General features: G+C 46.9%; 1 protein-coding gene and 1 pseudogene across 4 annotated transcripts in view; both read right to left on the bottom strand.

The window, feature by feature from the left end:
* PECAM1 (platelet and endothelial cell adhesion molecule 1) overlaps nt 1–18,491 on the bottom strand; it is a 66,838-nt gene extending 48,347 nt beyond the window's left edge. For 3 of the 4 annotated variants that reach the window (XM_036033492.1, XM_036033493.1, XM_036033494.1), the window contains exons 1-3: nt 18,357–18,491; nt 5,314–5,462; nt 5,202–5,228 (exon numbers count right to left, since the gene is read on the bottom strand). In XM_036033492.1, the coding sequence (XP_035889385.1) occupies nt 5,202–5,228; nt 5,314–5,462; nt 18,357–18,463 (283 nt within the window). In that variant the 5' untranslated portion in view covers nt 18,464–18,491. Of the gene's footprint in view, nt 1–5,201; nt 5,229–5,313; nt 5,600–18,356 lie in introns of those variants that run through there. The other variant, XM_028521626.2, reaches the window with a different exon arrangement.
* An 894-nt stretch (nt 18,492–19,385) lies between these two features.
* Nucleotides 19,386–24,293, bottom strand: LOC118502166 (annotated as a pseudogene).
* Nucleotides 24,294–25,168: the final 875 nt, after the last annotated feature.

Raw genomic sequence — 25,168 nt, 5'->3', positions numbered from 1 at the left:
CAAAATTTATCAGGATATATAAATCCAGCTCTTTAGCTTAACACAAAACCTCACTGACTTGATGCAACAAAACCAGCAGCCTATATTTTACCTCCACCACCACCACCACCACTGCCTCCTCCACCACCCCCTCCTCCAACACCACTGCTTCCTCCACACCACCTGCACCACCACCACCTGCACCACCACCACCTGCACCACCACCACCTCCTCCACCATCACCACCTCCTCCACCATCACCTGCACCACCACCTCCTCTACCACCACTGCCTCCACCATTACCTGTGCAAAAACCAGCCTTCAAGAAGGTGCCCAATGAGCCTTGCCTTCTGGTAGTCACACCTGCATGAGGTCCCCTCCCACAGCATACCAGGGCTGGGCTCGTGACCAACAAAATACTATAGAAGGGTTGGTATGCCACTTCTGAGGTAAGATTATAAAAGACATTGCAACTTTCATCTTGGCCACTCTTTCCTTTTCTGGAATCACCCACTCTGGGCAAAGCCAGCTGCCGTGCCATGAGCTTCCCCATGGAGAGGACCACATGGCAAGGGACAGCCACAGAAGTGACCTTAAATCAGATGCCCTAGTTTCAGACAAGCCCTCCAATCGTTGTGACCCTGACCAACATTTTACCTGCAATCTCCTGACAGACTCTGATTCAGAACAACCCAACGGAGCCACTCATGGATTCCTGACCCTTAGAGATTGTGTGAGCTAACAAATCATCTTCAGCCACTAAGTTTGGGGGTCATTGGTTTAGCAGAAAGAGATAACAAATATACCACCCAACCAAATTTCAAAAATATTTACCTGATGATTAAGATAGTACAGAAGATGGAAAATGTTATCTGCTTTGTGGATAAACTGCCCAGGAACAGCCAAACTGGATTCCTATGTGCAGGTCTCATTATTCACACAATGAGTGACCGTTCACAACCTGGGCTCCCTGGAAGTTCATGGGTGGGTGTCAGGGGACCCAGGAATCCCCTCTGACTATGTGCTAGAGTGCATTTTTCTGGAGAAAGGGTCCACAGCTCTCCTTCCAGAACCCAAACTTTTAGAACTGCCAGGATGGAAGGATGGGGCTGTGAAACAGCCTAAAGAGGTCAGATCTTTTCACCCTGGGGAGATAAAGGCTGATGGAGAAGGATCCAAAGTCACCAAGTCGCCACAGCACCAAATTCTCAAATCCTAAGACCCAGGGGCCTGATTTCCTCTGCTTCCAGCGGATGCTGATGCTCCCGGGGAAGATGAGGCATCATGACTCAGCCAGCCACTTGGCCCTCAATCTGGAAATGACTCAGAAAGAAAGGTGGGGGAAGAGAAGGAGGAGACACCCACTATTGTCAAGAACATTACAGGGAGCCACGAAGCATGGAGTCCCTGCTGCACGTCAGTGCCCAGCACTGACCACGCTGGCGCACCTTTTGCATCTCAAATATCTCCAAGTTTGGCTGGCGTCTCCTTCAATGAGACATTTATTGAGCGCCTCTGCCAGCTGCTGGGCTTACAAGGTGAATACAAAATCATCCTTGCTGTCCCAGACCATGCAGGCTGGGGGGGACCCAGATAATTGGAGTTCAGTGACATAAACACCAAGAGGAAGGGCTGCCCAGGAGAGGCCAAGGAAAGTCTGAAGGAAGTGACCCCTGAACTGAGTCTTGAACCAGGCCAAGGACAGGGGTACTCCGGGCAGGAGAACAGCTTGTACCAGGGCACAGGGGCGTAAACAGTCAATGCGTCCAGGCACAGACAGTTACAGGAACCAGAGTATGGGGCAGAACGGGCCAAGTGAGACAGGTAGGAGGTGCCAGAACAGAGGGCGCTGTCTGCTGTGCTGATAAGCTGGACCCTGTCCTGAGGGTACTTAGAAGGGGGACAGGATGACACTGGAGCTTTAAAAAGATCACTATGGACTACAGGGAGGGGCCAGAGGCCCATGAACAGCTTGGACAGGGGTTCAGGTGAGAGCTGACGAGGTCCGAGCTAGGGCAGGTACAGTGGGAATGAAGGGATGGACTTGAGAAGTATTTAGCAGACGTGAAAGGACTTACTGGGGGCGAGGTGAAGTTTCTGGAACTAGGCAGTGGTGATGTTTGCAGAACAATATGAATGTACTAAATATCATTAACAAACTTTATGTTAGTAGGTGTTTTATTAAAAGTTTTTCAAAGACTGATTTGAATATGGGGGTTAAGGCAAGGAGTGGAAGGTAAGTTCCCCGGATTAGGTACCCAGGAGGACACCAAAAGTAAAGATCAGCAGAAAAAGATAAGCATGGGGGAAAAAAATCATGGCGGTGAGACTGCTTTGGGGGGACCTGGGAGATGACTAGGAGGAGATGTCACCTACGGGCCCCAGGTGATGCTCAGGGGAGAGGCCAGGGCTCGACTGGACCAGGGGTCATGTGGGGGTGCAGAGAGCCGCTTAAGCTCCAGAGAGGATAAGACAGGGGAGGCTGCAGGGGATGGAGGCAGTTCAGATCCCAGAAAGTCCCAATGCACCCTGGGGAGAGGGGGCGTCTGTCAGAGACGTAAGAGAACACCAGGGAAGAGGATCTAGGAGACCAAGGAAGGAGCCTTCGTGCAAAGGCTGCAGAGGGCCCCAAAGCTGAGGGCTGGAGCGTTCGTGGCTTTTGGCATCAGGAGGCCCGTGCAGGATCCCAGTGCAGGGAGGAGTGGGGGCCATGGCCAGACGGTTAAGTGAGGGGTGCCTGAGAGGTGAGGAAGCACAGACCGTGAGTGTAAACCGGCCTCCAGAGAAGTCTGACTGAGGAAGGGAGCAGATGGATAGGGGACATGAGGTGAGTGGAGGGGGCGAGTTGTATGTGATTTTCCTTTTTCATAAAAAAGTAAGAGCTACCAATCATGTTTGAGGGAAAAGAGCCAGAAAGGGGGGTGATACTAAAAGTGGGATGGGAACTGAAAAAATGATAGAATTCGATCCTGGGGGGCAACGCGAGGGCTTGGCTCGGAGCCCAGGTGGACAGGCTGGTCCAGGCCAGCACAAGGGGGGAGGGGCAGACATCTTGTCTGAAGCCGGAGGGAAGCCAGGAGAATGGGTGGGGAGGCAGATAAGCCTGCAGCTCCGGCAGAGGGGAAGCTGAGGAAGTTCTCTCCAGACAGCACTATTTTCAAGGTGAAGGTTGAGGTCATCTCCTGAGGCGGACAGCTGGGGTGGGTGAGGGCCTGAGTTAGGAGTGGGAAGCGCCAAGGCAGACCCAGCACCTCAACCACGGAGAGTAGGCTTGTAGGTCATGCATGTCAAACACATTGGCAGCATGGCCTGGGTGGCCCAAGGAGTGGAAGACATGGGTCCTAGCCCCCTCTCCATGAACACCCAGTGTTGATCATGCACAAGTACCTTCTGGCTTTCAGGCCTCAGTTTCCTCAAGCGTTAAAACAAGGCAGAGGCCTGAGGCAGCAGTGGGGCAGTGGGCAAGTCTCCTCCTCTGCCACGTGGTTCTGGGGTCTTCCCTGAGGTCACAAAACCCTTCCTCTACGACTGAACCATAGGAAAGGGACGACCCATTTCCATTTGAGATGGGGAAAGAGCTGGGAGGTCCTGGGAAACAGGATGTCCAGAGCAAGAGCCAGAAGCCCACAAGCAGAAGTGATAGCGGGGTGTGGTCAGACAAAAGCTGGGGGGAGCAGACTGGTGCGGACAGCAAGGGCGGGCAGGAGCTGTGATTGTAAAGGTGGGGAGGACCAGGACTGCAGATTGTAAACCGTTACTTATCACCACATGCCGGGCGGGCAAGTCACCTCCTTAAACCTAAAGTCACCCTCACACTGACTGTATGATTAATCTTATCATCCCCTCTGTACACATGAGAAAAGGGTTCAAAGAGGCAAACTAAAAGTGGCTTTCAAAAGTTTAGTTGGACTCTGACCAGTGTGGCTCAGTAGGCTGAGCGTAGTTCTGCAGTGTGAAGGGTCTCCAGTTTGATTCCTGGTCAGAGCACATGCCTGGATTGCGGGTTTGATCCCTGGTTGGGGCACATTAGAGAGGCAACTGATCAACATTTCTCTCTTACATCAAGGTTTCTCTCCCTCCCTTCTCCTGTCTCTAAAATAGATAATTGTTTTTTTAAAGAGAAGACTTAGGCATACAGCTGCAGACAGATTAGGTGGGCTTAGATGGTGGAATTTGTAGTGTGATGCCCTACCAACTGACTCTCGAGCAGACAAGTCGGTTATTTCTCTGGAATTTCTCTGAGGTGCAGAGACATCATCAGTTATCAAGAATGATTAGCATAATGTATGCCCTGCCTCCATGGGCTCCCATGGGGAGCAAACACCTGCCGAAGTACATGGGCAATTGAGCGGGAAACCTGCAGACCAGCTTTGCTAGTTGCCACACCAGCTCTCTTGTCCTGGAGTTCCTGTTCTGAGCCCTGGCTCAGCAAACCAGCATCATCCAGGTCCATTACCTCCAAACAGCTGCACAACTATCTACAAGCCAGTCGTCATCCCCATTCTTTGCTGACTGAAGTGAGCCCTGACTAGGGAATCCTTCTCTGTGGGTTCTCCCTCCACGCAGGCCCCAGAGCCAGCCAATCCTCCTCCTTCACACGGTCCCAGATGAAGCAAACCCAGACCTGCTTATCTTAAAGATTCAAGATCAGCTCCAAAGTGGATGACAAACCCGACAGCAAGGATAAGCACCCCTCCTCGTACGGAAGCACACGATGTTACAGGCTTAATTGAAGCCCCATGGGTGTATGGGAAATGAAATGTAATGTGTCTTAGATCATTTAGGATAAAAAAAATCATAACATCCAACTTAAACTATGTTCTGTCTTCATGAATCTAACAAATTGATTACATTCCATTTGTGAATTAAAAACTCAGGGAGGGGGTAAAACATGAAAATGAGAAATGTATGGCAGAACAATAAAAGACAAATTATACAACCACTTACTTTTTTATCACCCCCCACACCCTAATATTCAGCAGTTCACAGGGATCTAGAAAATGTATGCTATGTCTAGAACATGCTGATTAGAACTTGGCTAAGAACAAGGGTTTTTTTTTTTCTCCTAAAGCCTTCTAAAAATGCCAGAAAGCAATAAACTTTAGCTCTCAACTGGAATATGTTTTCTCAATTATTATAAACATTAACCCAAGCAATTTGACATTGAGTGTTGAAAATCACAGAAAGATGCAACGAATCTAGGTAGAAACTTTACAACTTACGGTTCTCTTGAGCCTCAAGGCTTGAACCTGGAAAAGACAGAAGAAATATGTTGACTTCATGAGCTTCATTTCTCATGAAGTTTAAGTGAGGTAGGAAGAGACTAAAACTCACAGAGCAGAATTGTCAGCAGGACTCCCAGCCACATCTTGCCCTCTGTAGTCAACCCCAATGGCATCCTGAAATGGGCAGTTAGTTCTGCCTTTGGGCCATGCCCCTGGAGCTGAAGGCACTTCCCATGCACAGCCAACGAGAAACTGGCCCTGTGAAAAGCAGAAAGACCACTCTGGTAGCTTCTCCCAGCACAGCAGAAAGACCGGCTGTGATGCTGGTCAGGTAATGGCGGCCATTGCTGGAAACCGGACACAATGCCTGGGCTGGCCTGATATCCCCTCAGGAAATGACTGGTCTTCCTGAGGGGCCACCAAACTCAGCTGCTTTGTTTAGTTTTTAGGGGGAGAAAAAAAGGCACAAGTGGCATTTCGCCTCAGCTTTCCTGACCCTCCTCTGTCGCCTGGTGTGGAGCCCTTTTTCCTGGCAGAGTGAGAGGGCTCCTCCCCTCTCCGACTTCCACCCAAAGGGCCTCTCTCTCGGGACACTCGGCAAGATCCCTCTGCTTTTTCTTTGACCCCCAAGGGGGCTCTTTCCACACAGCATAATTCTGGACCTCCTGCCTTGCCAGGCAAGGCCATGTGCCAGGTCTGACTTTTCCAGAAAATTGCAGGTTCATCGGGGAAACCTTGTAATGGTCCCCTATTGCCCTCCAGAGAAAGTCAGTTTATTGAATTTTTTTTTAAAAGATTTTATTTAGCCCTGGCTGGTGTGGCTCAGTGGACTGAGTGCTGGACTGTGAACCAAAGGGTCACTGGTTTGATTCCCAGTCAGGACACATGCCTGGGTTGTGGGCCAGGTCTCCCTTCCTTCTCTTGAAAATAAATAAATAAATATAATCTTTTTTTAAATTTATTTATTTATTTTTAGAGAGTGGGGGAGGGAGGGAGAGAGAGAGGGAAAGAAACATAAATGTGTGGTTGCCTCTTACGCACCCACCACTGGGGACCTGGCCTACAACCCACACATGTGCCGTGACTGGGAATCAAACCGGCGACCATTTGGTTCGCAGGCCCGTGCTCAATCCACTGAGCCACACTAGCCAGGGCCTGAAAGTCAGTTTAGGATCCTCCACCACCCAGCCCTTGCTCACCTGTCCAGCCTCACCTCATGGACAAAAAATGAGTTCTGTGGAAAGTAACCTCACAGGGTGATCTAATCATGAACTCCTGTTTGAGTCACTGTGAACGAAACTTTGTAGGGACTCATACTTTCTTTTTTTCACTTACTTTTTATATTTTCCACTTAGTTATGCATTCATTGTTGATTCTTATATGTGCCCTAACCAGGGATCAAACCCCCAATCTTGGGATGGGAGTATCATCATAGCAGGATGATACTCTAACCAACTGAGTAACCTGGCTCAGGCTGGAAATCATTTAAAACAGCTATTGGAGCCACCCCTCTGTGGCCCAGACAGAGCCACAGGGCCAAGACAGCACGGAGCTGTCCATCACAGTATTTGTGGGTCCTCAAAGGAGAGCCTCCCTCACCGATCTCCATGGGTCTGTCCGTCTCCCACTCACTCTCTTTCCTTAGGAACCATTCCTTCCAGTTTTCATGGGAATCTCTTCCTCCTCTCAAGCCTTGGCTATGACATAAGAACTAAAGCATACATTCTTCATCATTTATTTTACTCATTGAAAAGATGATCACCATCCTTAGTCTTTATTTGTGAAGTATGATGTCATATTGAAAATTAAAAATGTATACATGGAATTTTTTTCTATTTCACCTTTTATTTTTATTTTCTTAAACATCTTAGTTATTGTTAGAGAAAGGGAAGGGTGGGAGGAATAGAGGGAGAGAAATATTGATGTGTAAGAGAAACATAGATAGGTTGCTTCTCACAGGCTCCCCAACAGAGGATCCACCCACAAGAGCAGGAAATTGAACATGTGACCTTTCAGTTTACAGTGCTGACAGCCAACCTACTGAGCCACACCAGCCAGGGCTTTTTCGCCTTTTTAAAAATAGTATATTGTGTGGCTTTTTATATGTATGTGAACTTACATATCTTCCCCTTTCCTTCCCCTTTCCTTCCCCTTTTCTTCCCCTTTTCTTCCCCTTTCCTTAGTGGATTCATTGATCAGAAAGAAAGGAAGGAAGGAAGTCATGGGGGATTCAAATGTTGGAAAAGTTTTCGTTTCACATAATAGCCAATAAGCTTAGTAATCAATGCATGTAAAAAACTGTTGTTTCAGGAACTGAAGGTATGACCCACCTTGGCTCCAGGACAGGACAAGCAGTTGCACCTCTGTGCCGCAGCAGGAGGGCTGCACGCCACCTAGATGGAGTCTGAGCCATTGTGCTCCAGGGGCAGATGCCCACCTCCCCGGGCACAGACAAAGACCACTGCCCAGGACACAGCTGAAAGAATGCTGCAGCTTTTCATATGATTAACTTTTTCCCTGGATTCCAAACCCCTTACCTATACTTTTCTTCTCCTTATAAAAAGGGCCGGTTTAAAATGGAATTTAAGATGGTCTTAAGGTACAAACCCACCGTCTTCTGAGATTGCCAGCTATCAGAATAAAGCACCCACAGAGATTCAAACCCTGTCTCTGCTAATTGGGTCTGGTAGGTGACAGGTAGCACAAATGCCGGCTTTGATGGTGAAGGAAGGAAGGAGGAAGGAAGGAAGGAAGGGAGGGAGGGAGGGAGGGAGGGAGGGAGGGAGGGAAAGGAAGAGAGAGAGACAGAGAGACAGAGAGAGAGAGAGAGAAGAGAGAAACTAAGGAAAGAAACTATAGAAAGAAAAAGATTCATTCCCCACAACTGCTGTGCTTCTGCCTCCAAGTACTGGGAAAGTCACACAAACACAAACCACACCAATCTACTACTGCAGAAAAAAGCTGACTGAGTAAATCTACACAAGTGGGTTTTCTGAGGAGATGGGGTAGGAACAGGGAGGAAGGGTAGGGGAGGCAGGCAGCTGTCCTATCGGAGACCTACAGGCACCATGAACAGCTGACCACCCATCTATCTCAAGACTAAGGTGATAGGATACAAGATGTCAGCCATTTCCCCCAGCCTGTAGCCACTGGTCTGGTTAATTAACTCTCAGACCAGAAGCCAGGGGTCCTAGTCCTTCTCTGCAGTTTAATAACTTCAGTGTTTTGAGGCTCACTTTCCTCACCTATAAAATGGGAGTAACATACTCACTGTATCTGTTTTAGTCTTGTTATGAAGATCAAAAGAGAGCTGGCATTTGAAAGACATTTAATCAACAGAATACAGTAAGGATATTAAAAAATGAAAGCAAGAGTAATAATAACAACAGTTGTAAATTGCTGCTCTGGAAACTCTGGCTGTCCTAATGAGCTCAACAGGCAGACCTCAAAGCCCCTAATTCAATGCCCACCTAGGTGCTATCTTCATAGCCTCAGCTGGCCCCTTGCAAAAGTGAGCAAACAGGCAAAAGTGAAACAGGCTGAGATATTGTGGAGGGCTCAGTGTTACTCTGTCCCTCACTGGAGGTCCCCTCCCAGGGCCAGGGGACAAGGGTTGTAGTATAATTCCTGGCTGTCGGTATCTTTACTATCATGGGCCCCTTCTTTCATTTTAACAAAAATTATATTTTACAACTGCATTGGTAGAAACAAAAATATTATATATATTACTTGGCCTGAAAGTCCTTTTTTATTCTAATCAAAAACAATTTTTTTGTGGGCCCCTTAAAGTATTGTGGGCCCTGGTACTATGTCTCCTGGGTCTAATGGACAAGTCAACCCTAACCACAAATCAGCCACACAATGGTCCAAGGGGCCAGGGGTTCTGCTCTCCTCTGCACTGAGTGGCCCAGGCACTGGCCGGGGAGGAGGGTCAAGAGCCATTATGTCCCAGGCACTAAAGCCAAATAATCATAGGTATTTGTGCATTCTGTTCTTAAAAACACAAGCAACAAAATAAAAAACAAATTGAGCAACAATCCCATTTACAATTGCATAAAAAAAAAACCTAGAAATAAATTTAACTAGGGAGGTAAAAGACCTATACTCAGAAAATTATAAGACACTGAAGAAAGAAATTGAAGGAAACACAAATAAATGGGAGCATATACCTTGCTCATGGATAGGAAAAATTAACATTGTTACAAAGTCGATACTACCCAAAGCAATCCATAGGTTTAACACAATCCATATCAAAATACCAATGGCATTTTCACAGAACTAGGACAAATAATCCTAAAATTTATATGGAACCAGGGACTTCTGAACAGGATGGAAGCATAGGTAGACACATTGTGCCTCCTCACACAACCAAAAGAAGAACAACAACAAATTTAGAAACAAAAAACAATCAGAACTGACAGAAAATCAAACTGTATGGAAGTCTGACAACCAAGGGGTTAAAGAAGAAACATTCGTCCAGACCAGTAGGAGGGACAGAGATGGGCAGTGGCTGGCAGAGTAAGCAAGGTGATGGCTGACAGACAGGGCAGTCCCAGATTCACATGCAGATAAACCAGGAGTAACAACTGGGGAGTGAGATAGACCATGCAACCCAGGGTTCCAGTGTGGGGAAATAAAGTCTCAAAACCTCTGGTTGTAAAATCCTGTGGGGGTTGAGGCGGCAGGAGAAACTCCCAACATCACAGGAGAGTTTGTTGGAGAAACCCACAGGGTCCTAGAATGTACACAAGCCCACCCACCCAGGAATTAGCACCAGAAGGGCCCAATTTGCTTGCGGGTACCAGGGGAAGTGACTGAAAACTGGCAAAGAGCAGAGCAAGTAGCACTGTTCCCTCTCGGACCCCTCTCCCATGTACAGCATCACAACACAGTGGCATGGGTTGCCCCACCCTGGCGAACACCTAAGGCTCTGCCCCTTACTACATAACAGGTGGGCCAAGACAAAAAAAAAAAAAAAGCCCAAATGAAAGAACAGATCAAAGCTCTAGAAAAAATATAACTAAGCAACAAAGAGAGAGCCAACCTATCAGATGCACAGTTCAAAACACTGGTTATCAGGATGTTCCAGGAACTCACTGGGTACTTCAACAGCACAAAAAAGACCCAGGCAGCAATGAAGGTTGCATTATGTGAAATGAAGAAAAATCTACAGGGAACCAACAGTGATGGGAAGGAAATTAGGACTCAAATCAATGGTTTGGAGCATAAGGAAGAAACATTCAACCAGAACAGAATGAAGAAACAAGAATTCAAAAAAATGAGGAGAGGCTTAAGAACCTCCAGGACATCTTTAAACATTCCAGTATCCGAATCATGGGGATGCAAGAAGGAGAAGAGGAAGAGTAAGAAATTGAAAACCTATTTGAAAAAATAATGAAGGAGAACTCCCCCAATCTGGCAAAGGAAATAGATTTTCAAGAAGTCCAGGAAGCTCAGAGAGTCCCAAAGAAGTGGGACCCAAGGAGGAACACACCAAGGAACATTATAATTACATTAGCTAAGATCAAAGAAAAGGGAGAATCTTAAAAGCAGCAAGAGAAAAGGAGACAGTTACCTACCTACAAAGCAGCCCCCATTAGACTATCAGCTGATTTCTCTAAAGAAACCTTGTAGGCAAGAAGGGGCTGGAAAGAAGTATTCAAAGTCATGAAAGGCAAGGACCTACATTCCAGATTACTCTATCCAGCAAAGCTTTCATTTATAATAGAAGGGTAGATGAAGTGCATCCCAGATAAGGTCAAGTTAAAGGAGTTCATCATCACCAAGCCCTTATTATATAAAATATTAAAGAGACTTATCTAAAAAAAAGAAGACCAAAAATATGAACTGTAAAATGACAACAAACTCACAGCTATTAACAACTGAACCTAAAAACAAACAAACAAACTAACTAACTAACTAAGCAAACAACTAGAAAAGGAACAGAATCACAGAAATGGAGATCACATGGAGGGTTATCAGTGGGGGAGTGGGAGGAGGAGAAAGGGGGAAAAGGCACAGAGAATAAGTAGTATAAATGGTAAGTAGAAGATAGACAGGGGGAGGTTAAGGATAGTATGGGAAATGTAGAAGCCAAAAAACTTATATGTACGAACCATGGACATGAACTAAAGGGGGGAAGTGTGGGTGGGAGGGGGTGTGTAGGGTGGAGGGGCATGAAGAGGGGAAAATGGGACGATTGTAATACCATAATAAAGAAAATATATTGCCCTGGCTGGTGTAGCTCAGTGGATTGAGCGCGGGCTGCAAACCAAAGCATCGCAAGTTCAATTCCCAGTCAGGGCACATGCCTGGGTTGCAAGCCGGCCCCCAGCAACCGCACATTGATGTTTCTCTCTCTCTATCTTTCTCCCTCCCTTCCCTCTCTAAAAATAAATAAATAAAATCTTTAAAAAAAAGAAAATATATTGAAAAAATTTATGTGGAACCACAAAACACCTGAAGTAGCCATAGAAATCTTGAGAAAGAACAAAATAGGAGGTATCACATTATGTGATATCAAACTATACTATAATTCTATAGTAATCAAAACAGCATGGTACTGTCATAAAAACAGACACATAGATCAATGGAACAGAACAGAGAGCCCAGAAATAGACCATACTCTTATGGTCAATTAATATATGACAAAGGAGGCAAGAACATACAATGGGGTAAAGACAGTCTATTCAATAAATGGTGTAGGGATAATAGGAGAGATACATGCAAAAAATTTAAACTAGGCCACCTTCTTACATCATATACAAAGATAAACTCAAAATGTATGAAAGACTTCAATATAAGTCTCAAAACCATAAAACTCCTAGAAGAAAACATAGGCAGTAAACTCTTTGACGTTTCTCTTAGTAATATCTTTTCCAACATATCTCCTCAGGCAAGGGAACAAAAGAAAAAATAAACAAATAGGACACTATCAAACTGAAAAGTTTTTGCATAGCAAAGGAAACCATCAACAAAATGAGAGGACAACCAACTGAATAGGAGAATATATTCATCAATAATACATCTGATAAGGGGTTAGTATCCAAAATTATAAAGAACTCATACAACTGAACACCAAAACCCCACCCCCCAACCAATCCCATTAAAAAACAGGCAGAGGACCTAAATAGACATTTCTTCAAAGAGGACATACAGATGGCAAATAGACATATGAAAATATGCTCAAGGTCACTAATATCAGAGAAATGCAAATTAAAACTACAATGAGAGAACTTCTGGTCAAGATAGAAGCTTAGGTAAACATGGCTTGCCACCTCACACAACCACAGCAAAAATTACCACTAGGCTACAGAACAAATATCACCCACAATGGTCAGAAAATAGAGCTGTTTGGAAGTCCAACAACCTAGGAATTAAAGAAGCCACATTATTCCAGATGGGCCATGCTACTAAGACAGGGAATCAAAGCAGCTCTACTTATTGCACAGAAACAAACACAGGGAGGCTGCCAAAATGAGGAAACAAAGAAATATGGCCCAAGTGAAAGAACAGAACTCCAGAAAAAGAACTAAATGAAATGGAGATAAGAAATCTATAAGATGCAGAATTCAAAACACTGGCTATTATGATACTCTAGGAACTCACTGGGTACTTCAACAGAATAAAAAGACCCAGGCAGACATGAAGTTTACACTAAGTGAAATAAAGAAAAATTTATGGAGAACCAACAAAGGAGGGGATGAGGTTAAAAATAAAATCAATGATTTAGAACATAAGGAAGCAAAAAACATTGAATTAGAACAGCAAGAAGAAAAAATAATCCAATGAGGATAGGCTAAGGAGCCTCTGGGACACCTTCAAAAGTTCCAATATTTGAATCATAGGGGCACCAGAAGCGGGAGAGAAAGAGCAAGAAATCAAAAATGTATATGAAAAAATAACGAAAGAAAACTTCCTTAATTTGGTGAAGGAAATAGACATACAAGTCCAGGAAGCACAGAGACCCAAACAAGATGGACATAAAGAGGACCACACCAAGACACATCATAATTAAAATGCCAAAGGTTAAAGATAAAGAGAGAATCTTAAAAGCAGATAGTTACTTCCAAAGGAGTTCTCATAACACTATCAGTTGATTTCTCAAAAGAAACTTTGCAGGCTAGAAGGGACTGGAAAGAAGTATTCAAAGTGATGGAAAACAAGGACCTACAACCTAGATTACTCTATCCAGCAAAGCTATCATTTAGAATGAAAGGGCAGATAAAGTACTCCAAAGACAAGGTAACGCTAAAGAGTTCATCATCACCAAAACATAATTATATGAAATGTTAAAAGGACTTATTTAAGAGAAAGAAGAAGATCAAAACTATGAACATTAAAATGGCAATAAATTCACAGCTATCAACAACTGAATCTAAAAGACAAACTAAGCAAACAAGCAGAACAGAACCAGAACCTCAGATATGGAGATTATTTGGAGGGTTATCAGTTGTGATGGGGAAAAGGTGCAGGGATTAAGAAGTATACATTGATAGCTACAAAATAGACAGGGGGATGTTAAGAACAGTATAGGAAATGGAGTGGTCAAAGAACTTATATGCATGACACATGGACATGAACTAAGGGGTTGCTGGAGAGAATGGGGGGTACAGGGTGGAGGCAGGCAAAAGGGGGGAAATTTGGGACAACTGCAATAACATAATCAATAAAATGTATTTGAAAAATAAAACTACAATGAGATATAACCTCATACCTGTCAGAATGGCTATCATCAATAAATACACAAACAACAAGTGTTGGTGAGGATGTGGAGGAAAGGGAACCCTTGGGTACTGGTGGTGAGAATGCTGATTGGTACAGCCACTATGGAAAACCATAAAGTTCTAATTAAAAATAGAACTACCTTATGACCAAACAATTCCACTTCTGGATATATATCCAAAGAAATCCAAACCAAAATACTAATTTGAAAAGATATATACACCCCTGTGTTCACTGCAGCATTATGTCCAATAGCCAAGATGTGAAACCAACTCAAGTGCCCATCAACAGACAATTGGATAAAGAAGATGTGATACATAGGTACAATGGAATGTTACTTGGCTATAAAAAAACAACAATCAAATCTTATCATTTGCAGCAACATGGATGGACCTAGAGGGTATTATGCTAAGTGAAATAAGTAGGATAGAAAAAGTGAAAGACCATACAATTTCACTTTTATGTGGAATCTAAAGAACAAAATAAATGAACAACTAAAACAGAAACAGGTGCATAGACACAAAGAACAGACTGAGGGTGGCCAGACTGGAGAGGGATGGGGGAGGGGCTAGGTGAAAAAGGTGAGGGGATTAGAAAGTACAAATTGATAGTCACAGAATGGTCCTGGGTGTAAAGCACAGCCCAGGGAACAGAGTCAGTAGTATTGCAATAACTACGTATATGGCACCAGGTGAATACTAGAGTTACAGAGAGGGACCACTGTCTAAATGATATAACTGTCTAACCACTATGCTGCACACCCAAAACCAATATAAAATAATATTGACTGTCAACTGTAATTGAAAAATAAAATTAAAATGGACAAAGGACTCGAACAGACATTTCTCTTAAGAAGGTATGCAAATAGTCAATAAGCACAAGAAAATATGACATCGTTAGTCACTAAGGGGATGCAAATCAAATCCACAATGACTATCACTTCACACCCACTAGGATGGCCATAGTTAAAAAGACAGACAACATTAGGTGCTGGTGAGGATGTGGAGAACCTGGAGCCGTCATGCACTGCTGGTGGACATGTAACATGATACAGTTACTTTGGAAAACAGTCTGGTATTTCCTCAAAAAGGTTAAAAATAGAGTCACCATATGACCCCACAGCAATTCCATTTTTAGGTCTACCTCCAAAAGCAATGAAAACATGTTTACACAAATGTTCAAAGTAGCATTGTTAATAATAGCCAAAAAGTAGAAATGACTCAAATGCCTATCAGCTGATGAAGAGTCAAACACAATGTGTTGTGTCCGCACCATAGGATGTTATTTGGCAACACAAGTGAATGAAGTACGACGCGTGCTCCTACATGGCGATCCTGGGAACCACAGCAGCAAAGAAGCCGGACACAAAGGACCACATATTATCTGATCTCATTTACATGAAATGTCCGCAATAAGCAAATCCATAGAGATAGTAAGCAAATTAGTATTTCCTAGAAGAGAAATGGAAAGTGACTGCTATGGGTATGCATTTGCTTTTTTTTTTAAGGGTAATTAGAGTATTCTAAAGTTGAGTGTGGTGATGGCTGCACAACTCTGAATACACTAAAAAATGAATTGTACACTTTAAACAGACAAACGGTATGGCATGTGAAATACATTTCAATAAAGTTGTTAATTTAAAAACCCTAGGAGGCAGGTGTCTCAGTTTCTTGTGGTTGCTCTGACAAATTCCCACAAATTTAGCGGCTTAACAGAACAGAAACTTACTCTCTCACAGTTCTGGAAGGCAGGAATACAAAAGCGGCATCTTGGACCACACTCCAAGTGTCAGCAGGGCCACACTCCCTTGTAGCGACTCTCAGGGAGAATGTGTTCCTTGCATCTTCCAGCCTGTGGTGGCTGCTGACACACCTTGGCTGTGGCTGCATCACTGTCCTGTTCAAGGCTGGCATCTTCAGATCTCTCTCTGCTTCATCTTCTCACCGCCTTCTCCTCTGTGAGTCAAATCATGCTCCACCTTTCTTTTTTAAGGACACTTGTTATGACATTTAGGGCCCACTCAGATGATCCAGAATAATCACCCCTATCTCAAGATCCCTAATTTAGTTAAATATGCAAAGACCTTTATTACAAATAAGGTAAAAATCGCAGGTTCCAGGGATAGAACCTGGTTATCTTTGGGGGCCCGCTAGCAGCCCACCACAGAGAGTGTCATGACCCCTGTTAGAGATGAGGAAACAGAGCCAGAAAGTGAAGTATCAGGAAGTTTCAGAATCACATCTTCCTGCCTGTGCCTCTCTGACTTGCTCTGAGACCTCCAGTAACTGGACTTTTATGGCACCTTCCTGAGCAGAAGACTCAGCTCCAGCCCCTGTTCCAGGCCAGGCCAGGCCAGTTGGTGTTTGCTAGGAGGCCCCATAGGAATGGGAAACATCAAGGATGCCCCAGACACAGGGAGGCGGCTCCGATTCCTAGCAGGCACCATGCTAAACACCAGGACAGACAAAGGCCTGGCCGTGCCCTTGGGAATTTGGAAGGGACCTATCAACAGATTATCCAACACAGAGAGAAGCAAGCTGAGAGAAGCTCCTCCTGGCAGTTAAGGAATGAAAGGGGGCCCTTGCTGGGTGTTGCCCTCTAGCTTTCCCCCTCAGGCTAAGGTGGATAAGGAGACCCGCTTCCGGGACAGAGCCTTTACCCACGGTCTTGACAATCGATTGTATCTTCTGACTTCTCCCTCCCAGCTGAGAATCATCCACAGATCTTATCAGAAGATCACCAGAGTTCTCATGCAAGTTATTAATAAAAACACTCAATAGGAGAAAGATAGAAGAAACCTATGGCACGCTACAAGAGGCTTACCTCCATCTGACCTCAGTCAAAATTCCTTTGATATAAACGTTCAGCAAGCTACAAATCCACCTCCTCTACCGTCATTCACGCCACCCCCTCCGTGAGGATACGACTCAGAGGTACTGGCAAACCATATACCCATCAGAGAGTGGCTATTCCTGATAATGTCATAGTGGCAGTAACAATAATAGTAATAACAATAATAATCAATAGAATATTTTTTTGTCCTTGTTCTCCCTTTTCTGTCCTTTGTCTCCAAGATGAAGTACACTTTACTAAAATAAGAGGAAACCCTAACTTGTTTATCAGGAGTTCCCGGAGCAATTACCCTGCCAGGAACAACTCTGTAGGAACAACCACCTTGGGTTTGAGGGGTGGGAGGAGGGCAGGTTGTTGTTAATCTAAAGATCAACAAAACGAACTCTAGATACAAAGAGCGACTTTGGTCTAAAGTACAGGATGTTTCCAGCTTATCACCAGGTTTTGATTCCGAAGTCTGTTTTGAAGCTAGTTGTTGAGCAAATGCTAAGTGTGCTCAACGGCCATCTGGGGAACCCTGAGCAGGTTCTCTGGTTGGCCCGCCTCGACCTGTGCTGGCAACACGACTAAGATTCATGGTGAGTGGTCTGAGCCCAGAGTCTCTCCAGTGTCCCAGCTCTGAACCCCGTTACTGGGGCGGTTTCCCCTCCCTGCCAGCACACTCAGCAGCTGTGTGTGTGTGGTGGGATCGCTTCAGTTCAGTGTCTGCAACTTAAAAGCATTTTTAATAGAGTCTCACTCCCTCTTCCATGGGATTTACCAGTGGAATAATGTCCCCACCCCCCACATCACCCCATCAGTGCCTGGAGACTCCTACCTCCAAGAGTCAAGGAGCCTCACCTGGTGGCCCAGGAAAAGGTAGCAGCCATTAATCCAACTGGTTTTCTTAATCCTAAAATTTGGATGTTAGGTATCCATCCTTCCCCTAACATTTTAACCTCAGGGACTGAGGAAGAGGAGCAGAAAACACAGAAGGGGAGAGAGGGGAATGGAGGCTGACAGCTGCTGTCTGAAGCACCCCTCTGTGGTTTGCCCACTTCTGCACGTAGGCTCTGGAAATTTACAAGAGAAAAATATTTTAAACTACTTAAAACATTACCCACCAGAGTGGTTCTCAGTCCAGTGTGTGATTAGCTTTGTCTCCGCCTAACTGGCATTCATGGGGCCAGCAGAAGTGTGTGACCTTTCTTATCGTGATCAGCTGTCACCTTGATTTGAAAAGGAAATCTGGCAGGAAGCGCTGCGGGAGGAAGCAGAGGGCACTTTCTCCTCTGCTCTCAGCCCACTATCCCTCTATTTTCTTGCTTTGAAAGGAAACAGTGGCTCCTGCCTAAGAGGCTTCTTTCAGCTTTTTGGGCCATGTTGGTGCTGTTCCTGGGCTGGCCTCCAGGTGACGAAGTTGTTGGGGACAATTATGTCCCCTTCTAGTACCTAGCCTGAAACCCAGATAATGTCCTGAACTGAAAAAAAAAAGGGTGAGGGGGAGTGGAGGTCCTGGCTGGTATGGCTTGGTTGGTTGGAGCATCGTCCCAATACGCCAAGGTTGCAGGTCTGATTCCCAGTCAGGGCACATACCTGGGTTGTGGGTTTGTTTCCTGATTCGGGCATGGCTGTGTGTGACCCATAGTCCAGACGCCTATGATCCGTGGCCTGGGAGCAGAATCAATGCTTCTTTCTTGCATCGATGTTTCTCTCTTCCTTCCCCTTTCTCTAAAAGCTATGAAAACAATGTCCTCGGGTGAGGGTTCAAAAAAGGAGGGGCAGGTTGGGACAGGGAATTTCAAAATCACAGATCACAGGGGCCTTGATCTTCACTCTCCACAAAACTCCAGCAGATTATTTATTAGGCATGTAAAAACTGCATGTTGTTTCTAAGCATCCCCCAACATCTTTTCCTAGTGAGTCACGGCTCACACTGCATCAGAACTTCGATCAAGTCTTTGACGAAACAAATTATGGAGGAGGCCCGGACTGTGGTGGGAGTCTAGAGAAAGGTAGAGAATGGGGGGTCTGGGCCAGGCCTAGCAAGGGCTGACTGTGAAGGTCACATGCAGGAGGGATGAGGGCAGGTATTAAGGGCAAGATGAAGTCTGGGTTGTGAAGCAGGGGGACCAGGAGGGGGCTGCTCAGTGAGGAAATGGGAGGGGGCCTAGTGGCCAGTAGATGGTACAGATCAGAGCAGAACTCCTACGGGTGCTGGCCCAGGACACCTGCAGTTACCAAGCCAGAAGTGGAGATGACTAGAAGCTGGCAAGGAGCTTCTAACAATGAATCAGGACATGTTAACCTGGTTTTAATTGTTGCCAGGGTTACTAGACTGTTAAAACAGTAAAATACTGCAGATACAAGCTTTCTGGATTTCAGAAAGACATCTGACCAAGTCTGGCCTGGGGTCTTCTTGGAGAAGTGCATGGTACCTGCCATTTCTGTGACAATGGCATCAAAAGAGCTTTAATCAGAGTCAATTCAACGGAGCTATCTTGTGGACTACCACATGGCTGTCTTCTTCCAGCTCTTGGTCGACATTTTTTTTCTTTTTCCTTTTTTCCTTCGTGTGAGCTTGTGTGTGTGTGTGTGTGTGTGTGTGTCTCAGGTTTCTTTACTTAAGATCAAAGTGATAAGTGCTGTGGAGATTAAGCCCAAGAGCATCCCTGAACTTCACCTTCACTCCAGCTGGTTCCCCACACTCCCCACCCCAACACAGCTGTGCTCCCAGCTCCGTAGTGAAGGGAGAACTGAGTCCCAAAGCCCTGGAACAACTCTCAGGGTTCTTCCCCTCATTCTCCCGTTTTCTGGGAAGGGCAGGCCCCTCACTTTGAATGTATACGAATGCCCAGGGCAGTGACAGACCCAAAGGGAAAGGCTTCCCCTGCGGGGAAAGGGACCGAGGAGCACCGTGTAGTGGCGTGAGGGCCCACATAGCCTGAGATACCTAAACGGGGCCCTGGTGTCAGAGGAAAGGACACCAATCCCCCTCCCCTGAGAAAGGAAGCCCAGAAGCCTCAAAATCCTCTCACTGAGAACAGTCACTGCTTGATCCTTTGCCCTCCTGGTGACAGTTGCAGAACCACACTCGATCCACACGTCTTCCTCCAGCCAGGGCTGCAGGGCGATGTGGTCGATCTGCGACAGGGTGGCCTTCCCGCACCGCAGGAACACATTCCGCATGTGGTCCCTCACTCGGTTCTCCACACTCCTTTGTGTCCTGGGCTTCACATTGCTTTCTCTTCCATACCTGCACAGAGGTCCCCGCCTTGCATGCCTCCTGCAGGTTCTTGTGGTCATCAGCTTCCTCTGCCTACTTCTGCAGCAGGGGCTGCAGCCTACACGTGTTCTTCAAACTGACATCGACAGAGCAGATGGTCGTTGGGCTGGGTAGCTTCCCAAAAAGAACTCCCAGGGGGAGTCCAGCATCAGCCTGGGGCTACGCCAGGGCTATCCTCCTCTGCTTCAGGAGCCTGGCAAACTGCTTACGGTCTTTCTGCAGAACTTCCGCATCCTCACTCACCTCCTTCTGGGGTTTGGCTCCAGCTTCTCCTTGTCCAGCTTCATGGCCACAGGCAGGGCAGCGGTGGGCTGAGAGAGGACCCCTCAGAACTGATCTCCACCCCAATTCCTGCTTTGCCCTCGAGCTGGGGCAGGGTGGTTCACCGGGCCTCCTTGGAGAAACAGCCCTATTGCAGCCAGACATCCATAGTAGGACATCCAAAATCCACCCCTCCACCCCCATCCCAGCAGGACTCATTTGGCTGGGGGCACAGGGAAATCCCCCACACCTCACCCCAGGCCAAGCCCCGCCAGTGCCCCATCCGCCAGGAGGACCCTGAAAGCTCAGCCAGGTCTCAGGGTCAACCCAGGCCCTCCCGGTGGGGACGAGAAGGCAAAGTCAGAAGGTAGGTGACCCACCACAGAAGGATAGTACCCCAAGCTGGGGGCCTAGTGACAGCAGGGCTCTCCAAAGCACTGCTCAACACCTCTCCCGCTCTGCAACCCACCCACTCCTGGTCAATGTTTTTAGGGATGGCTCACACAAGGACTCCTAAAAGCATGCTGATTGAGTCCCTAATGACACAGCCCTGAGAGGGACAGGGAAGAGGCCAAGTCACAGAATCAGTAGTCCAAAGGATGTCACCAGGAGGAAGAAATGGGCCAAATGGGCCAAATGATGATATATAACAGAAAGTTAAGTTCCCGAACTTAACCCCTCAAAGCTGACCTTAAAATGCAGGATAAGGGAGATGCTCCTTAGCAGCAGCAGGTATGGGAACGGCAGGAGTTTAAAAGGGCTGTGGTCGATGCCACAGCTCCCAGCGTTGATGGAAACAAAGAGTTCAGAAGAGAGGAGAAGACAGTCCCACTTGTATGTTGTCATTCAAGCTTGGTGCTGGGGGCAGAGAGGGCGTGACTCCTCGAAGCATGCGGACCAGCGATGAAAATGCTGAGACGGGGGCCTTCAAACTGCGTCCTAAGAGGAGCATTTGAAGGAGGTGGGATGTTAAGATTTGGGGGAATATCTGGTCATTATCTTCAAACAGTTATACTGTTTTTATATGAAAGGAGAAGTGGACATTTTTCACCCTACTTGTGGGTAGAAATTACAGAGATGCACATTGCAGTCAGAGCTCTGCAACACAGCAGGAGAGGAGCGGTTTGAGGAAGGTCGTTAGAGGCAGCGGAGAGAGGGAGATGACTCCAGAGGAAACAGCTGCGCGGCTCCTGAGGTTGGCCAGAGGCCGTTCACGTGCCAGTTCCCAGGGACCCCAGCGGCCACTCGGGCCAGGCCCTCTCTCTCCGGGGGGAAAACTTCCTCTTCATCATTCAGATGAACAGTCTCTTCATCTTACTGATGAAGCTACTAAGGAGGCAAATAGTCAAAACCAATGGCGTGAGTCAGAGAATCGTTCCTGCTGACTGTCAGGCTTGAAGAGAAACACAAAAGGAAAAGGCAGTTGGCGGTCGTCGCAGAGATGCAAAGTGGCCTCTGCTGCTTGAAAGCTGGGGTCACAGTTCTGACTGGTGCAAAGAAGGGCTTTGAAATTGTTCGTGGAGCTCGTGAATGACCTGCCAGGTGACATGAAAATGCACCTGTGGCCCCTTTGTGGCTAGCCGAGCAGATCCAGCCGACCCCACCGGACAGCAAGCGTGGCAGGAGCCAGAAAAACCCAGAAGGAAAACAAAAGCAGCCTAAGTGCTCACGGTCTTTGTCCCCAGGGTCTGAAGGGCAGAAGAATGACAAGAGCCATGGACAAGACACACAGAACCGAGGAAAACAGAGCCCCTCTGGGAGTGAGGGCAGCAGAGTGAGGCGGACTGGCTGACGTTGGGAGGGACAGCAGGGCCTTGATTTTGAGCGAGATGGTAGGTATAGGAGACCTGCAGGGAGCCTTTCTCTGGCAAGTGTGATATAATGCTCCCCGTGAAGCCCCCTCCGGTCATGGAGCCCTCAGCGCCTCCCGTGAACTGGCTCATTGGACCCTGAGAACCGCATGCTAGTGTCATCCTCTCTGCACAGGAGAGAAACAAGCCCCTCAGGGAGGTGAGGGCACTTGCCCAGGTTTAAGCGGTAAAGCCCGTTGGAACCCTGGCTGCCTGACTCCGGACCCGAGCCCTTGGGTTTTGCACAGTGCCTCTGGGATAAAACCACTTTTGAACGCTCCACAGTAGGAACATCTTTAGCTTAGGACCAAGACTGAAGGGGTCAGTTTCTGAAAACAGTTACAATACAGAGTATAAAGTATCTATTCACCAAGGTTATTGTAGGATATAACCCTTCAGTTTGTTCTATACGATTGTCTTAATGTTGCCTGTTGTTTTTTTACAGCTTCATCACCTGACTAAACAAAATTAAAATAAACAAATACATCCAAATAAAAAAAGGCAGACAGGCTGGGGTGGAAGAACACACACCGGAAATAGTGTTCCTAGACAGCCGTGCAATTCGTGTGATCCAGGACCAAGCCAGGAACCTGCATAAACATTTCTAACGTTGAGGATGTGAGAACGCAGATAGGTCTCCAAATGGATCCCTCACAAACCTCAAGGATCTGCCTTAATTTGAGCTGTTTAAAAAATGAACCAATTCCCCAGAGAAACCAAAAAAAAAAACATACATTCACACAAAAAATCTGAACCTGAAGGTTTGAATGTTGACAGCAGCTTTATTTGTAAATCCAGCTTTCCCAAAAATTGGAATCAGCCCAGACGCCCCTCCGTGGGTGCATGGCTCCACCAATGGTGGTGCATCCATACTGTGGATGACGCCTCAGCATTAAAAAGGAATGAACAATAGATGCATGCAACACTTTGGATGAAACTCCTGGGGAATATGCTGAGCAAAAAAGACAAAAAAAAGCCAACCCCCAAAATACGATTCTATTGACATAACATTTTGAAATACCAAAACTTTAGACATGGAGGGCAGATTAGCGGTTTCCGGAGGCTGGGGATGAGGACAGAAAGGGAAGTGGATGTAGCTATAAAAAGACAAAGGAGGGACGCCTGTGGTGCTGCACCTGTGCTCCGGCGGGCCCCGGAGACATGAGCCCGCGCAGGTGGGGGAGCTGTGCAGAACCTTACACACAGACACAGTGAGTGCAGGTGAAACTGGGGCAACGGAGTAAGGCCCACGGGCTGTATCCATGCCCGTGTCCTGGCTGTAGTATATTACATTGTAGTTTCACCAAGTGTTACCACTGGGAGAAACTGGACCAGTGTACAAAGGATCTCTCTACATTTTTTACTACAAATCCATGTGAATCTACTATAATCTCAATCAAAGTCCCCATTTTTAGAAAATGGACCAGACAGTTCCCTGTCCCTGAAGGATTCAAGCTCTGGTCAGCTGCTCCCTGGTGCAGGTGTTGCTGGGGGATTACTGAGGGATTGGGCAGCCCCTGCCGCTTTCAACCTCCCAATTTTCTGGGCTCTCATTGGGAGCGAGAGCCTTCGGGAGGTGAGGAGAAAGCTGAGCACAGCACAAACTCCTCCCTTCCTGCTGGTCCCATAAGTGCACAGCCTCGGAGTTTCCTCCCTAATGAGGCTCATCCTCTCGTACCAAGAGGAAGAGGTGCTCTGAGGGCATTTGGCTGGCCACCTCTGTCACCACTGGCTCCTCCCTAAGGCTGAGGGGTGCGGGGCAGCAGGGGGTCCTAACGAAGACAAAACATGAATTTCCACCCTGTGACTAAGAACCTGGAAGAATCCCACTGTGACGGGGAGCAAGCATGCTCCAAATGAAGGGACATTCTAGGTGGAAAGAGAGCAGGGACATGCTGAGACCTAAGAGGGACATAGGAATGATCGTGGATGGTCAAGGGGGTAAAGGGGGATTTTTGAACATTGTTCTGGAGACGCCCTGGAATGCCCCAGCTCCTAAATGGAACACTTCCCTCCCACATAGTTTCATGACCAGTTGCACCAGAAAATTATTTTTAAATGGACCTCCTCAACAGGGACATGGGTGAATGTGAGGTGCCCTTAGTCCCTCTTCTCCCATCCCCATCCCTTCGGCCAACTTACAGAGAAGGTCCCTGAGGTTGACTGTGACTTGCCTGGTCAGCCAGTGAGGGGCCTGGGAGCGTCCTTCATTGTCTCTGGGATCCCCACTCACCACTTGCCCTGCGTCCTCACATCCAGGACCTCGCATAGTACCTGTGATGTCAGGCCCTGGGTGCTCTGATGCAGGACCAGGTCCCTAAGGAGGGGCTCCAGTGCTAGGTGAACGCTAGCAGCACCAGCTGTCCCGAGACCTCCAGCTGACAACACCTGAAACTCCTGTGAAGGCGGAAGTGACTGATGATGACGCAGGTGTGCGGGGTGCCCTGAATACCAACCCCAATTGCAAGCGGCATCTCCACTCCATCGGCACCTCCCCTCTCCTCCTGTATCCATGCATGCCCCCCATCTGCAAGCCTCGCTCTCCAAGAAGAGATTTCTCCTGGGGTCTCCACAGGTGGGTAGGTACAGGCAGTGGAAGGGGGCTCTGCCCGCATGGAAGGCTTTGCCCACACAAAGGGACTTTGTTTTCTGCCACCTAAAACAATATTACCTGCAACAGCCTGCAAATCCATTTTTTAAATGTGGCTAGGAGAGCTGAGGGAAAGGGAAAAGCAGGGCCCCAGTTCAGCCATTGTTCTCACACGGGCATTGTTCTCAGGCCTCACCTCTTATCCAGAAGACTCCCATGACCCCCAGGGAATGAGATTGTTTTTCCCAAGCTCGAGCTCTTCAGGTGTGAGCTGCCATTCTAGGACAACGGCGGTGGCTGCAGCATTTCTGCAACAGGAAAAAGGAAGGAACTTCTGATCTGTGCAGCCACGGCATCAACAATGTTCGCCCCCAACCACCGAGCAGCAAAGAGGAAGGGAGCTCGGTTCCCATAGTGATCA

The sequence above is a fragment of the Phyllostomus discolor genome, chromosome 8, assembly GCF_004126475.2.
Source record: "Phyllostomus discolor isolate MPI-MPIP mPhyDis1 chromosome 8, mPhyDis1.pri.v3, whole genome shotgun sequence".
Lineage (NCBI taxonomy): Eukaryota > Metazoa > Chordata > Mammalia > Chiroptera > Phyllostomidae > Phyllostomus > Phyllostomus discolor.
This window is presented reverse-complemented; position numbering and strand designations above follow the sequence as displayed.